This window comes from Delphinus delphis, chromosome 11, assembly GCF_949987515.2.
Source record: "Delphinus delphis chromosome 11, mDelDel1.2, whole genome shotgun sequence".
NCBI lineage: Eukaryota > Metazoa > Chordata > Mammalia > Artiodactyla > Delphinidae > Delphinus > Delphinus delphis.
The window spans coordinates 95,064,861-95,078,352 of record NC_082693.1 but is presented as its reverse complement, the minus strand read 5'-3'; the positions used below and the strand labels follow the sequence as shown (position 1 = coordinate 95,078,352).

The 13,492-nt window shown below is 41.6% G+C and overlaps 1 protein-coding gene across 4 annotated transcripts in view; it reads right to left on the bottom strand.

The window, feature by feature from the left end:
- XRCC6 (X-ray repair cross complementing 6) overlaps positions 1-13,456 on the bottom strand; it is a 29,523-nt gene extending 16,067 nt beyond the window's left edge. Inside the window, exons 1-6 of one of the 4 annotated variants that reach the window (XM_060025749.1) lie at positions 13,396-13,456; positions 12,154-12,240; positions 9,529-9,641; positions 4,669-4,807; positions 4,160-4,414; positions 3,428-3,611 (exon numbers count right to left, since the gene is read on the bottom strand). In XM_060025749.1, the coding sequence (XP_059881732.1) occupies positions 3,428-3,611; positions 4,160-4,414; positions 4,669-4,807; positions 9,529-9,641; positions 12,154-12,232 (770 nt within the window). In that variant the 5' untranslated portion in view covers positions 12,233-12,240; positions 13,396-13,456. Of the gene's footprint in view, positions 1-3,427; positions 3,612-4,159; positions 4,415-4,668; positions 4,808-9,528; positions 9,642-12,153; positions 12,241-12,897; positions 13,374-13,395 lie in introns of those variants that run through there. The other 3 variants (XM_060025750.2, XM_060025753.1, XM_060025752.2) reach the window with 3 other exon arrangements.
- Between the last annotated feature and the right edge of the window lie 36 nt (positions 13,457-13,492).

The following is a 13,492-nucleotide window of genomic DNA, read 5'->3' as shown; positions in this document are numbered from 1 at the left end:
TCTAGATTCCTGGTGCCGCCCTGGTTCCTATACTACCCACCCTGTTCAGGATTTTGTTTTAATATGCTGAAATTAGTCAAGAGTCAGTGTCTGTTACTTGCTACCCAATAACCTTATTGTTGTCATTTTTACAGATGAAAACACTGAGGCTCAGGGATGTTATCTAACTTGCCCAAAGACATACAACTAATGAAAACTGGTATTCAAATTCACGTATGTCTGATTCAAAGCTCAGGTACTTTTCCTTTATAACATTTTGCTCCAGCGTATTTATATCAACATCTTAAGCACAAACAGGACCTCTTGAAAATGTGTTCTATAATAAAGACAACATGCAAAAATATTTACAATACAATACTGTGGGGAAAAAAGGCAGAACAGAAAACTAACCTGTGCTACACGTTCTCTTCAAGCACACACAGAACATTCTCTAGGATAGACCATATACTGAGACACAAGACAAGTCTAAATGCATCTAAAAAAATTGAAATTGGAAATTCCCTGGTGGTCCAGTGGTTAGGACTCTGCGCTTCCACTGCAGGGGACACAGGTCAATCCCTGGTCAGGGAACTAAGATCTCACATGCTGTGCAGCGCAGCCAAAAAGGAAAAAATAAAAAGGATTGCTATCATACAAAATATGTTCTTTACCCCAAATGGAACTAGGTTAGAAATCCACAACAGAGAGAAATCTGGGAAAACCTCAAATATTTGGAAAGTAAACAATACAATTCTAAATAACCCAGGAGGTCAAAGGAGAAATCACAAGGGAAATTTAAAATGATTTTGAACTGAATGAAAGTGAAAACACAACATATCAAAAGGTATAGGATGCAGCTAAATCAGTGCTCAGAGGGAAATTTATAGCTTTAAAACCTTTACCCCAAAAGAAGAAAAGTCTTAAATTAATAACCCAGTCTTCACTGTTGTAGAATGTTTAGCAGTATTTACTTTAAAGAAGAGAACATGTTTAAACAAGTTATAGCTAGTTCAAAGATATATTGGTTCACACAGTAGAAAGAACATTGGTTTGGGACAGAGCCCTGACTAGAAATTTTAGGTTCCTGGAGCAAGCACCTGGTAGGTATGGTACAATTTGGTAATGTATGATGTGCCCCAGAGATGAGTGTTAGTAACAGATGGGCATTAGTAATAACACCACCCATTTGATGGCTTCCTACTTTAAATCATTCCGGCTTACTAGGTGTTAAACACAGTTGTTTAAAGGCTGCTGAAGGAGAGCTGACAATAAATGTAACCGATTTAAAAACTGCACAATCTGCAAAAGTAATTTTTTAAAATTGTTGTGCCCTCTAAATTTTAGTATCCTGGGAAAAAGCACTGGTCAATGTGGTCTACTATGGCCTCAGGCTTCAAGTGACCTTAGTTCTATTTCTGAACCAAAAGAGCCAATCGGTTAGTCCCCCCACCCCATATTAAATGTTCACATCTATAAACTAAGGTACCTTTCGACCTTGAAAATGTCATAACTCTAAGTTAAGACAGAATTATAGTATAACATCATGTGGTTTGTGTCATACCAAGGAAAGGAAAATGTGAAAGCCCACAGCACAAAACAAGCTGCTTATGTTAAACGTCATCTGAAATGATTTAAGGTTAATAAATGTTACTAATGGGTAGGTTTCAACCCAACTCAAAGCACTGTTTTTATAGATTAAATGAGGTAATTATGTTAACAAAGAACTTAGGACATACGGATGAACTGGTTTGCAGGGCATAAATAGAGACACAGGTGGCACAGTGGTTAAGAATCTGCCTGCCAGTGCAGGGGACACAGATTCAAGCCCTGGTCCGGGAAGATCCCACATGCCGCGGAACAACTAAGCCCGCGCGCCACAGCTACTGGGCCTGCGCTCTAGAGCCCGCGAGCCACAACTACTGGGCCCACGTGCTGCAACTACTGAAGCCTGCCCACCCTAGAGCCCGTGCTCTGCAACAAGAGAAGCCACCTCAATGAGAAGCCCGCGCACCGCAACACCCCGCACGCAGCAAGAAAGACCCAACGCAGCCAAAAATAAATAAATAAATTTATTAAAAGAAAGAAAGAAAGAAAGAAAGAAATAGAGACACAGATGTAGAGAACAAACGTATGGACACCAAGGCGGGTAAAGTGGCAGGGGTGGGAGTGGTGGTGTGATGAATTGGGAGATTGGGATTGACATAGATACACTAATATGTATAAAATGGATAACTAATAAGAACCTGCAGTATAAAAAATAAATAAAATTCTAAAATTCACAAAAAAAAAAGAACTTAGGACAGTGCCTGGCACATAATAATTATGCAATAAAATAATTCTATTATTTTATTATAGCAAGAATAAGTGTAATAATTTTCTAAGCCTTAGGCAATTAATTCTCAAACAGCTCCAATTTATTATTATTACTACCAAGTATCCTATAATGACTCTTTCACAAAATAGTAAGAATAGCTAACGTTTATAATTACTATGTTATTCCATTTAATCATCACAGCAGCCCTATAAAGAGGGACCATTTTTGCTCCCATTTTACTGAGGCTCAGAGAAGTTACATGATTTACCCCAGGTCACACAGCAGAGGACTAGAATCTGAGCCAATCTGACTCTAGAACCTACTTTTAACCACCATTTTATCCCCCCTGCCACTCCCACCAATATGCGTAGATTTCCAAATTATAGTAGTAACAATATTCTACCATTTCAGGAAGGAGAAAAGGTGACAGGGTAATTGTTTGAGGAAAGAGAAATAGTTCCTGGGAGGAAAAGGAGAACAATGACAAAACTATAACTGTAGCAATGAGCTGCTTCATGGTTTCCTTAAAATATTTAATTTCATGGGTTTTCTAGTAGAATTGTCAGTAATCTCTTGAAAACAGCTCAAAAACTACCAAGGGTCTTATTCCTCTATACTGAGGAAACTAGTCTAAAATGAAAGTCTGATGCTCTTTAGGAAGAAACACTGAGGCGGCCTTAGGATTCTAATGTCAAAGGAAGATAATCCAACCACCTGGTTCTTATTGGTCTCAAGTTTATAAGAAATTAGAATAACACAATTTTAACAACAATGATAATAACTAAAATTTATTGAGTTTTTGCTCTATACCAGGTACTATCGTTATCCCCAATTTACAGAGGAGAAGAAAACAGACAATGTCCTAGTGAGTGCAACTGAGGATACCGTTAGCCGCAACTGTTTACCCCAAAGGAGTGGAGAGCTGTTTTATTTTGGAGAAACAGCATACCAGCTCTTTCTAGAGAAAGAGAAGCAAATAGCTTGTGCTATCCTGAAATAAAGCAAGTTTTTTTTTTAGAGGAACAGTGAGGCAGTGGTACAGCCCAGAGTTAAGGAGCCAGGGAGGTCAAAGCCATGCACTGCTTATGATCAGTTAGGGGCCTTGTGGGCAGCTGACCCGGGCTTAGTGCCTACCTGTAGAGCACGCGCTTCCTGGTCTCCTTGGCGCGAACCTTCCTCGACAGGTCTTCGAGCTTGCTCGACTCCTCAAAGTGAACCCCTATGTCCTCATCCTCTGCTATGCTGATAATATCTCTGTAGAACAAGGATATGTCAAAGCCCCCACGTTTCCTTAGGTGCAACAAGTCAAGGAAGATACCTGGAGCGAGGATAGACAAAAGTGAGGGGAAACAATTTCCAGCAAGGGAGAATTTTTTTCAGTTAAGTTTAATTATGCTGTTAAAAGCTCCCAAAGAACTAGATTGATTATAAACATTTTCAGGACTTAGAGAAAGTGGTTAAGGGGATCAGCTGCTCTAATGACTTCAGACAACTTATTCAAATAACCACCATTTGTGGTGGCGTTAAAGTCAAGAAAAGCTCCCTCTGGTAGAGCCCTTCAGACAACTAATGGCCTGGTCATTTTCACTGGGAATATTACATAGGGGTCTCCCCCAGCTTCACTACATTGTGTCATTTTACTTTGAAGGGTGAAAAGCAACTATTTGACATCAGCTATAAAAAAGCAAAAAAAAATTAAGTGCCAAGTTAAAAGAACAGGGGGCAACTTCCCTGGAGGTCCAGTGGTTAAGACTCCTCGATTCCATTGCAGGCAGCACGGGTCCGATCCCTGGTCGGGGAACTAAGATCCCACAAGCCGCACAATGCGGCCAAAGAAATAAAATAAAAGAACAGGGGAATGCCGACCTGTGTCACGGAGATCCCCAGCTTTGGTCCTGGCCCTGCTGGCTTTGGCACTGTCATTGCCGTGGGGGTCATCTTCATTGGTGAAAAGCATGATCCTCTTATGGCTCATCTTGAACTGGACATCGCTAAAGAGGTTGGCGCAGACCCACAGTACTTCACTTAGGGAGTAGTCAGATCCGTGGCCAATTAGGTCTTGGAAATGTTTCTTCCCCTCCTGCCCCTTAAAGCGGTCAAGCTCTAGCACTCGTTTAGCACCTGATCAGAGACAGGGAGTCAAATGGGCAGAAAAGTCGGAACAGCGTCAGTGTTTTACAAGACTAACAGAAGCTCTTTCTCACCCAGAGCTGTTTAACCCACATAACAAAAGTCTACACCCCAGTAAGAACCCCCTTGTGCAGGAAAGCATACTCCCAGTCAAGATGTTATCTGCTTCCTTCTTCACATCCCCCTTTGTGTATGTTAGTGACCTTCTCATGTAAGGGAAAAGCTGATCTTAGAATACTACTGACCTGGATTATCCAATTCCTGCAAGACGTAAATATTTTTGAAATTCACTGAATTTTTGTCCTTCTTGGTACCATAGAACACCACTGCCAAGAGATCTCGATCACTGCTTATGATCTTACTGGTGTATACACTCCGGATACACTGAAAAAACAAACATAAAATTTCAATTAATATTTAACTACGTACCACTAAACTTAAGCTCCACAGGTGCCTGACACATAGTAGGGCACTCAATATATATTTGCTGAATTTGTACATGGCATTAGAGTAAGGCGTGACCCCTACCTTCAGGAAACTCATAATCCAGTGAGGGTGATGGTCATTTATATTATGTATAACACAAAGCAAAGTGTGGTTAAGTATACAACAGACATATAAGCAGTCCCTACAATAAGAAATCGGAGAATTCAAAACATGTAGGGCTTCCCTGGTGGTGCAGTGGTTGAGAGTCCGCCTGCTGATGCAGGGGACGCGGGTTCGTGCCCCAGTCCGGGAAGATCCCACATGCCGCGGAGCGGCTGGGCCCGCGAGCCATGGCCGCTGAGCCTGCGCGTCCTCAGCCTGTGCTCTGCAACGGGAGAGGCCACAACAGTGAGAGGCCCGTGTACCGAAAAAAAAAAAAAAACATGTATATACTCCGGAAGGAAACTCTGCTATAGGGAAATAAAAATCAATAAAAGCCCAGCACTAGAATCGGAAAACGTGGATTTGAGTCCCAATGATGTCACTTACTTAATTGGCTGAGTTTGAACAGGCCATTTGATCATTCCTCAAGTAGCTTTTTTTTTTTTAATGTGGACCATTTTTAAAGTCTTTATTGAATTTTTTACAATATTACTTCTGTTTATGTTTTGGTTTTTTGGCCCTGAAGCATGTGAGATCTTAGCTCTCTGACCAGGGATCAAACCCACACCCCCTGCATTGGAAGGCAAAGTCTTAACCACTGGACCACCAGGGAAGTCTCTTTTCCTCAAGCAGCTTGATACCAAGAAACAAAATTTACATATATAAAATAATTACATATATAAAAGGTTTAAGTGAATGTTAGTATATGTGACATTAATAAATAATGGAAAATAAATCTATACCTACTAAAAGCAACTTTTGAAATAAAATTTGCCTAATTACACAATTAAACACATCAGTATTCCAGGAAATATAAACTAAAGCCATATCTAGTAAATCAGTGTCTCATAAGTGGTCAGTCCTGGTGGCCTATAATTCTGGGGGTACTGACAAAATTAAGTTTCTGATTCTGCAAAACTGAGGAATAAACCAACAATGGTGACCTCCCTCCATATCCTGCTTGAGACTCTACCTGGCCTTCCTCCATAGCAATTCTCTCCTTAAATGCAGAACTTACGGTATGTCTAGTCATTGACAGTTATCTTCATGGCAAGCAATCATTTCTTTTTATTTATTTGTTTATATATTTATTTTTCATATTTATTTATTTATTTGGCTATGCTGGGCAGGATCTTTAGTTGCGGCATGCGAGATCTTAGTTATAGCATGCAGGATCTAGTTCCCTGACCAGGGACCAAACCTGTGCCCCCTGCAGTAGAAGTCTTAACCACTGGACTGCCAGGGAAGTCCCAGTGAGGGCTTCTTTAGGTTCTACTATTAACCACCCCTCCCCACCCACACACACACACACACACAAACTAAAATAGAATTTTAGAAAATGTTTTTTCATTGCTCCTTATCAAATACATTACGTTCATCGGTGAATGTTTCACTTACTCACTACATAATACTACAGTTGCTTCTGGGTTCTCTAGGCGTTAGCATTTCATGAACCCTTTCAAATTACATGTAGAACTGTATCTTTTTGGGGAGAGGGTACATAGCCTTCATCACATCTTCAAAGAGGTCCATGGTCCAAAAAAGGTTAAAGCAGTGCTCCTCAAAGAGTGATCTCCAAACAACATCAGCGTCACCTGGGAGCTCTGTTGGAAATGCAAATTCTTGGTCCCTCCTCTAGACCTATAGAATCAGAAATTCTGATTGCAGGGTAAGGCCCTGCAATCTGTGTCAACAGCCCTGCAGGTGATTCTGATGTAGGTTAAAGTTTGCAAACCACTGCTTTAAAGTTAAGAATTGTTTTTATTAATTCTTTTTTTAGATGCAAGATATTCTGACTTGTCAATTGCAAGAACTGTCTGTGTACAAATTAGGACATGAGAAGCTTCTGTTTGGTTCCAAACTCCAGAAATATGAGAAATGAGATGTACAATAAATTCTTAAAAATTCTTCTCTATGAAGAAATACTAAACTTTTTAATTGAGGTGAAATTCACATAACAAAATTAATCTTTTTTTTTTTTTTTTGCGGTACGTGGGCCTCTCACTGTTGTGGCCTCTCCCGTTGCAGAGCACAGGCTCCGGACACGCTGGCTCAGTGGCCATGGCTCACGAGCCTAGCCGCTCAGCGGCATGTGGGATCTTCCCAGACCGGGGCACGAACCCGTGTTCCCTGCATCGTCAGGCGGACTCTCAACCACTGCACCACCAGAGAAGCCCCAAAATTAATCATTTAAAGTGAACAATTCAGTGTTCAATTTAGTACATTCACAATGTTGTGCAACCACCACTTCTATCTAGTTCCCAAACATTTTTATCATCCCAAAAGCAAACCCCATACCAATTAAGCAGTTGCTCCCTCCCCTGCAGCACCTGGTAACCACCAACCTGCATTCTCTATGGATTATCTATTCTATACTTCATATAAATGTAATCATACAGCATGTGACCTTTTGCCTGGCTTCTTTCACTTAATGTAATGTTTTCAGGGTTCATGCACCTTGTAGCATGTATCACTACTTCATTCCTTTTTATGACTAATATTCTACTGTATATATAAACATTTTGTATATCCACTGAAAAAGTTTTAGAATGAGATAGGGGTGGTGATTATTGCATGACGTGAATGACTAAATACCTTAAAACTGTATACTTTAAAATCGTTAATTTTGTTATGTGAATTATACCTCAATTTAAAAAGTAAAAATATTTAATCCTCATAACAATTTGACAAAGTAGGTACTATTATTTTATTTTTTATTTTTAATAAATGTATTTATTCATTTATTTTTGGCTGCACTGGGTCTTTGTTGCTGCGCACGGGCTTTCTCTAATTGCAGCAAGCCAGGGCTACTCTTTGTTGCAGCGCACAGGCTTCTCACTGCGGTGGCTTCTCTTGTTGCGCAGCACGGGCTCTAGGTGCGTGGGCGTCAGCAGTTGTGGCATGCGGGCTTCAGCAGTTGTGGCTCGCGGGCTCTAGAGTGCAGGCTCAGCAGTTGTGGCGCACGGGCTTAGTTGCTCCACGGCATGTGGCATCTTCCCGGACCAGGGCTCGAACCTGTGTCCCCTGCATTGGCAGGCAGATTCTTAACCACTGTGCCACAAGGGAAGCCCAAAGTAGGTACTATTATTATCTCCATTTTACAGATGAGAAAACATATCAAGAGCTTCAGCAACTCTTCCAATATCATACAGTTTGTAAGTGGCAGAATCAAGATCTGAGTAGCTGTTATTTATTTAATTGGGTAAACACCTAGGAGGGGAACTGCTGGCTCATGTAAGTCTACGTTTAACTCTTTGAGGAACTGCCAAACTGTTTTCCACAGCAGCTGATCCATTTCACATTCCCACCGACAATGTATGAGAGTTCCAATTTCTACATCCTTGTCAACACTTCTTATTGTCCCTTTCTTTTTTTTTTTAAATTACAGCAGTCCTAGTGGGTGGGTATGATACCTCATTGTGGTTTTGATTTGTATTTCTCTAATACCTAAAAATATTGAGCATCTCTTCATGTGCTTTTGGCCATTTGTACATCTTTAGAGAAATGTATATTCAAGTTTTGTGCCCATTTTTAAATTGGGTTGTTTGTCTTTTTGTTGTAATAATCTTTTTCAACCACAGGTAACACTCAACTACAAAAGGACTCATCTCCACACCATAATAGCTGGAACTTCTTTCCTTCCTTTACACTGACATCTCTATAGAAAGAGGAGCCCACTTCTGCTACCAGGGCTAACACAGAAGGTGGAAGCAGTGTAGTCCCAGGGTCGGAAGTTCAAACCCAAAATAAAATGGGCCTGTTCTCCAACACTGCTACTCTTTTTTTTTTTTTTAAGTTTATTTATTTATTTATTTATTTTTGGCTGCGTTGGGTCTTTGTTGCTGCGTGTGAGCTTTCTCTAATTGCGGCAAGCGGGGGCTACTCTTTTTTTTGTTTAAAGGAATTTTGCCTTATTTATTTATTTATTTATTTATTTATTTATGGATGTGTTGGCTCTTCGTTTCTGTGCGAGGGCTTTCTCTAGTTGCAGCAAGTGGGGGCCACTCCTGATCGCGGTGCGCAGGCCTCTCACTATTGCGGCCTCTCTTGTTGCGGAGCACAGGCTCCAGATGTGCCGGCTCAGTAATTGTGGCTCACGGGGCCTGTTGCTCCACGGCATGTGGGATCCTCCCAGACCAGGGCTCGAACCCGTGTCCCCTGCATTGGCAGGCAGATTCTCAACCACTGCGCCACCAGGAAAGCCCCGGGGCTACTCTTCGTTGCGGAGCGTGGGCTTCTCATTGCGGTAGCTTCTCTTTTTGCATAACACGGGCTCTAGGCACACAGGCTTCAGTAGTTGTGGCACGCGGGCTCTAAAGCACAGGCTCAGTAGCTGTGGCACATGGGCCTAGTTGCCCCGTGGCATGTGGGATCTTCCTGGACCAGGGATTGAACCCATGTCTCCTGCATTGGCAGGCGGATTCTTAACCACTGTGCCGCCAGGGAAGTCTCCATATTTTTTAAAGTGGTGTTGATACTTTTTGTTGTTTGCTTAATTAAATGAAAGGTAGTCTTACCTGGATGCTCATGTCAAAAGGAGTCAACTCATCTTCATCCTGAGTTTCAAACATGGCCTCAGAAGCATCAATCAAAAAAATCAAACTATCTCTTCCTGAATATTTATAATCTCCTATGGGGAAAAAAATAGAAGGAAATGTTTGCCCTTGTTTTATATTTATCATGTTTATTATTCATATAAAACAAACAGAGGGACTTCCCTGCTGGTGCAGTGGTTAAGACTCGCACTCCCAACACAGGGGGCTAGGGTTTGACCTCTCGTCAGGGAACTAGATCTCACATGCATGCCGCAACCAAGAGTTCACATGCCAAAACTAAGGAGCTGCTGAACTGCAACTAAGGAGTCTGCCTGCCAGGGCTTCCCTGGTGGCGCAGTGGTTGAGAGTCCGCCTGCCGATGCAGGGGACACGGGTTCGTGCCCGGGTCCGGGAAGATCCCACATGCCGCGGAGCAACTGGGCCCATGAGCCATGGCCGCTGAGCCTGCGCGTCTGGAGCCTGTGCTCCGCAACGGGAGAGGCCACAACGGTGAGAGGCCCATGTACCGCGGAAAAAAAAAAAAAAAAAGGAGTCTGCCTGCCGCAACTAAGACCCGGGACAACCAAATTAATTAATTAAATCATCCGTCATAAGCATGTCAAAAAAAAAAAAAACCCAAAACTTCTAAGAAATAGAATTAAAATAAAATAAAATAAAACAAATAAAGTAAAATAAAACAAATAGAGAAAAGCCCATTAAGCAAAATTATAATCTGAGGAATTCCCTAAAGTGAACACCCTTAGGGAATTTCTTGGTGGGCCAGTGGTTAGGACTCCATGCTTTCACTGCTAAGGGCGCGGGTTCAATTGCTGGTCAGGGAACTAAGATCCCGCAAGCCACAAGCTGCGCAATGCAGCCAAAAAAACAAGAAAAAAAGTGAACACCCTTAAAACCACCATGCACATCAGGCAATTGAATCTTGCCAGTCACCCCAGAAGCCCTCTCCAGGTCGCCTCCCAATTTTAACACCCACCTTCCTCCCAAGAGTAATCACCATCCTGACTTTTGGTAATCACTTCATTTTTTTCTTTATAATCATCCAAGCCAACATTCCTAAACACTGGTTTTGACTTTAAAAAAAACAAAAGCTTTTAAAGCCTCTTATAATCTGTAGATACCCCCTCTGTCTTTTGTCTCATAATTTATTTGCTGAAAAACCTGGATATTATGTCATATAGTTTTCCACCTTCTGGATTTTGCTGACTGCATTCTTTTGGTGTAGATTAACATAGTCCTCTGTCTTTTCTACTAAGGACCTAGAGAGGCTTCATTGGATTTGGGTTTTGGTTTTTTTTTTTCTGGCATGATTACATTATAGGTGATGTTGAGTTTTTCATAAAACGGCATATAATATCTGGTTGTCTCCCTTTTTGACGATGCTGCTTCCTAATGCAGTAAATTTAATTACCCATCTTTTCTGAAGCAATACAGCAATACGTGTCAAGGGCCTTAAACAAAAATTCTACCTTGAGCCAGTGAACTCTACTTCTTAGGAATCTATCTTAAGAAAATAAAATATGGAAAAACCCTATGCAAAAATTTCCACAATGTTGTTTATTAAAGAAACTGAAAACTAAAATGTCCAACAAAAGATAGAATGAACAAATTATAGCATATTTAAAATGATTTATAGAGGCTATATTTGCAGTTACATGGAAAGATATATCTATAATACAGTAAGAAAAAAAGACAGAACACAAAACTGTGTATATATGTTTAAAATTCTTTTTGAAGATGTAAATTTTGAAAATGTAAATTAAAATGAAAAAAATATATGCACTATGATTACAACCATATAAAAAATCAGACAAAAACAAACTATATATAGTTACAAAATATAAAGAAAGATATATGAAGGAAATATGCAAAATGCCAAAATGCTAGTAGTGGTTGTGTTAGGGTGGTAGATTACATATATTACTGAATTCTGTTTTATTTTTTATATAAATAAAAAATATTTTTAATAAAAAAATAAATATAAAAAATATATAAAATATATAAAAAATATATTTTTCCTACTTTTAAAAAATAAAAATACTTTAAAAATTTCTACCCAGGACTTAAATTAACCAGTATGTAGAGTACAGGCACCCCTTATTTCTCTTCCTTTGTCCTATGTGTTACTGTGTTGTCTGAACATATACTCCCAAACCTGCAGGCTAGGTGAGGGAATGACTCTTGTAACTGTGTTGCTAATGTATACTCTTTGGTTGCTGCAGTTATTGAAGGGTGAAAGCATTTTCACACTGAGGTCCAAGAATGAGGAAAACTACTTTTCTGGGTGAGGAAGGGTCTTACCTGAGTCACCTAAGGTGACACAGGATACCAATGTTCAGGGTCATTTATTGGAGATCAATCTACCAGTGTCCAGCAAAAGTTTAAGGCTAGGAATGTTCCATAAACTAGAGTAGGACCTGAATAAAAGAGCCTAGGGTAGCTCTGCAAAGTTCAAAGGGAGAAAAGTATTGGAGATTCTCTGGGGAGAGAAGCATGGACCACAAGACAGCAAAGATCACCCAGCAGAGACAAGTAGGGAAAGTCTTTCTTCCACACACACAAGGGTACATGTTAATGAAAGTCACTTACCACCTTCTTCAAGGCCCTCCTCTTGATCTTCTTCTTCCTCATCACCCTGATTTTTGTAATAAGACTCCCACCCTGACATGTTGGTTACTGCTCACAAGATGAAAGAAAGTGGAGATCAGTAACAACCAAATTTAAACCTAAAAGTTATCGACCCCTAGGCTTCTTTGAGGTCTGTTCTAAAAGCTACATGTTACTGCTGAGGAACGTGGATGCTGGATCCTGCTGCCTGGAGAGCTTGGTAATTGAGATGCAAGGTAAAAGGGCATGGGGATCATTCCTGAAATAGTCTCACCTTAGCTATCCCTTAAGGACAATTCAGGGCCAGTGGCCCGTAATGACCTCTCTGACGGGTGTGCTGGGGCAGCCTGACCTGGAGGTCCAGTCCCGCCTCCAGCATCATCTGGCATATGAAAATTTATTACTATCGTGCTTTCATCATCAAAACTTATGATCTTGGTCTTTCCTTCTTGCCTTTGTATAAGGCCAAAAGAGTGACACTGGCTACTCTGACAACCTTAAAGCAGACTCCAGGAATGTCACCAACAGCATGACCTTTGCGACCAAATCCAGAAACCAGAACTTCATCATTTTCCTCAATAAAATTCAAACAACCATCATTGTGTACAAAGGGTGTGATTTTTTTGCCATTCTTGATTAGCTGAACCCTGACACACTTCCTGATGGCAGAATTTGGCTGTTTGGCCCCTACTTTTTCAAGCACAATTCCCTTGGCATGAGAATCACCTCCAAAAGGGTTGGCCTTCAGGGCTGTACCCAAATGGGCTCTTTTGTACTGTTTATCATGCCACTCCTGGTCTCGTCGGCGGCTACGGAGCTTCCTGGCAGTACGAAGACCGCGACACTTGCCCAGCCTGCCTGCGCCACGGGCCTGAGCGAAAGAGCTCCGGCATCATCTGGATTTGAGAGATTCCCGGTCCAGTGTACTGCGTCCTTTAGCAGACCCACTTGTCCTCATCCCGCCCCCAAATCTCCCCCAACTCCTCAGCCAGCTATGCCCAGTGGGGTCTCAAACGCAGGCGGGCCTCCAAGGCCGGGTGCGCCTCCCCTCGGAGGAAGGAACAGGGATCAGAGGCCGTCTCCACCCCTCGGGTCCGCACACTTCTGGCTGACGCTGCCCCACGATGAGGCTACGGGGACGCGCAAGGCTGAGTGGGCAAAGCAAAATGAAGCCAGCCCTGGCAGAGAGCAACAAACACAAAACTCAGCCCCTTTCCTACCTACCTTGAGCGTAATGAAGAGATCAATTTGGGCAGAAGGCGGGGCGCCGCACACGCGCAGGCTCCTGTTCCCGCTCCCAATCAACGCCCCTTACGTCATC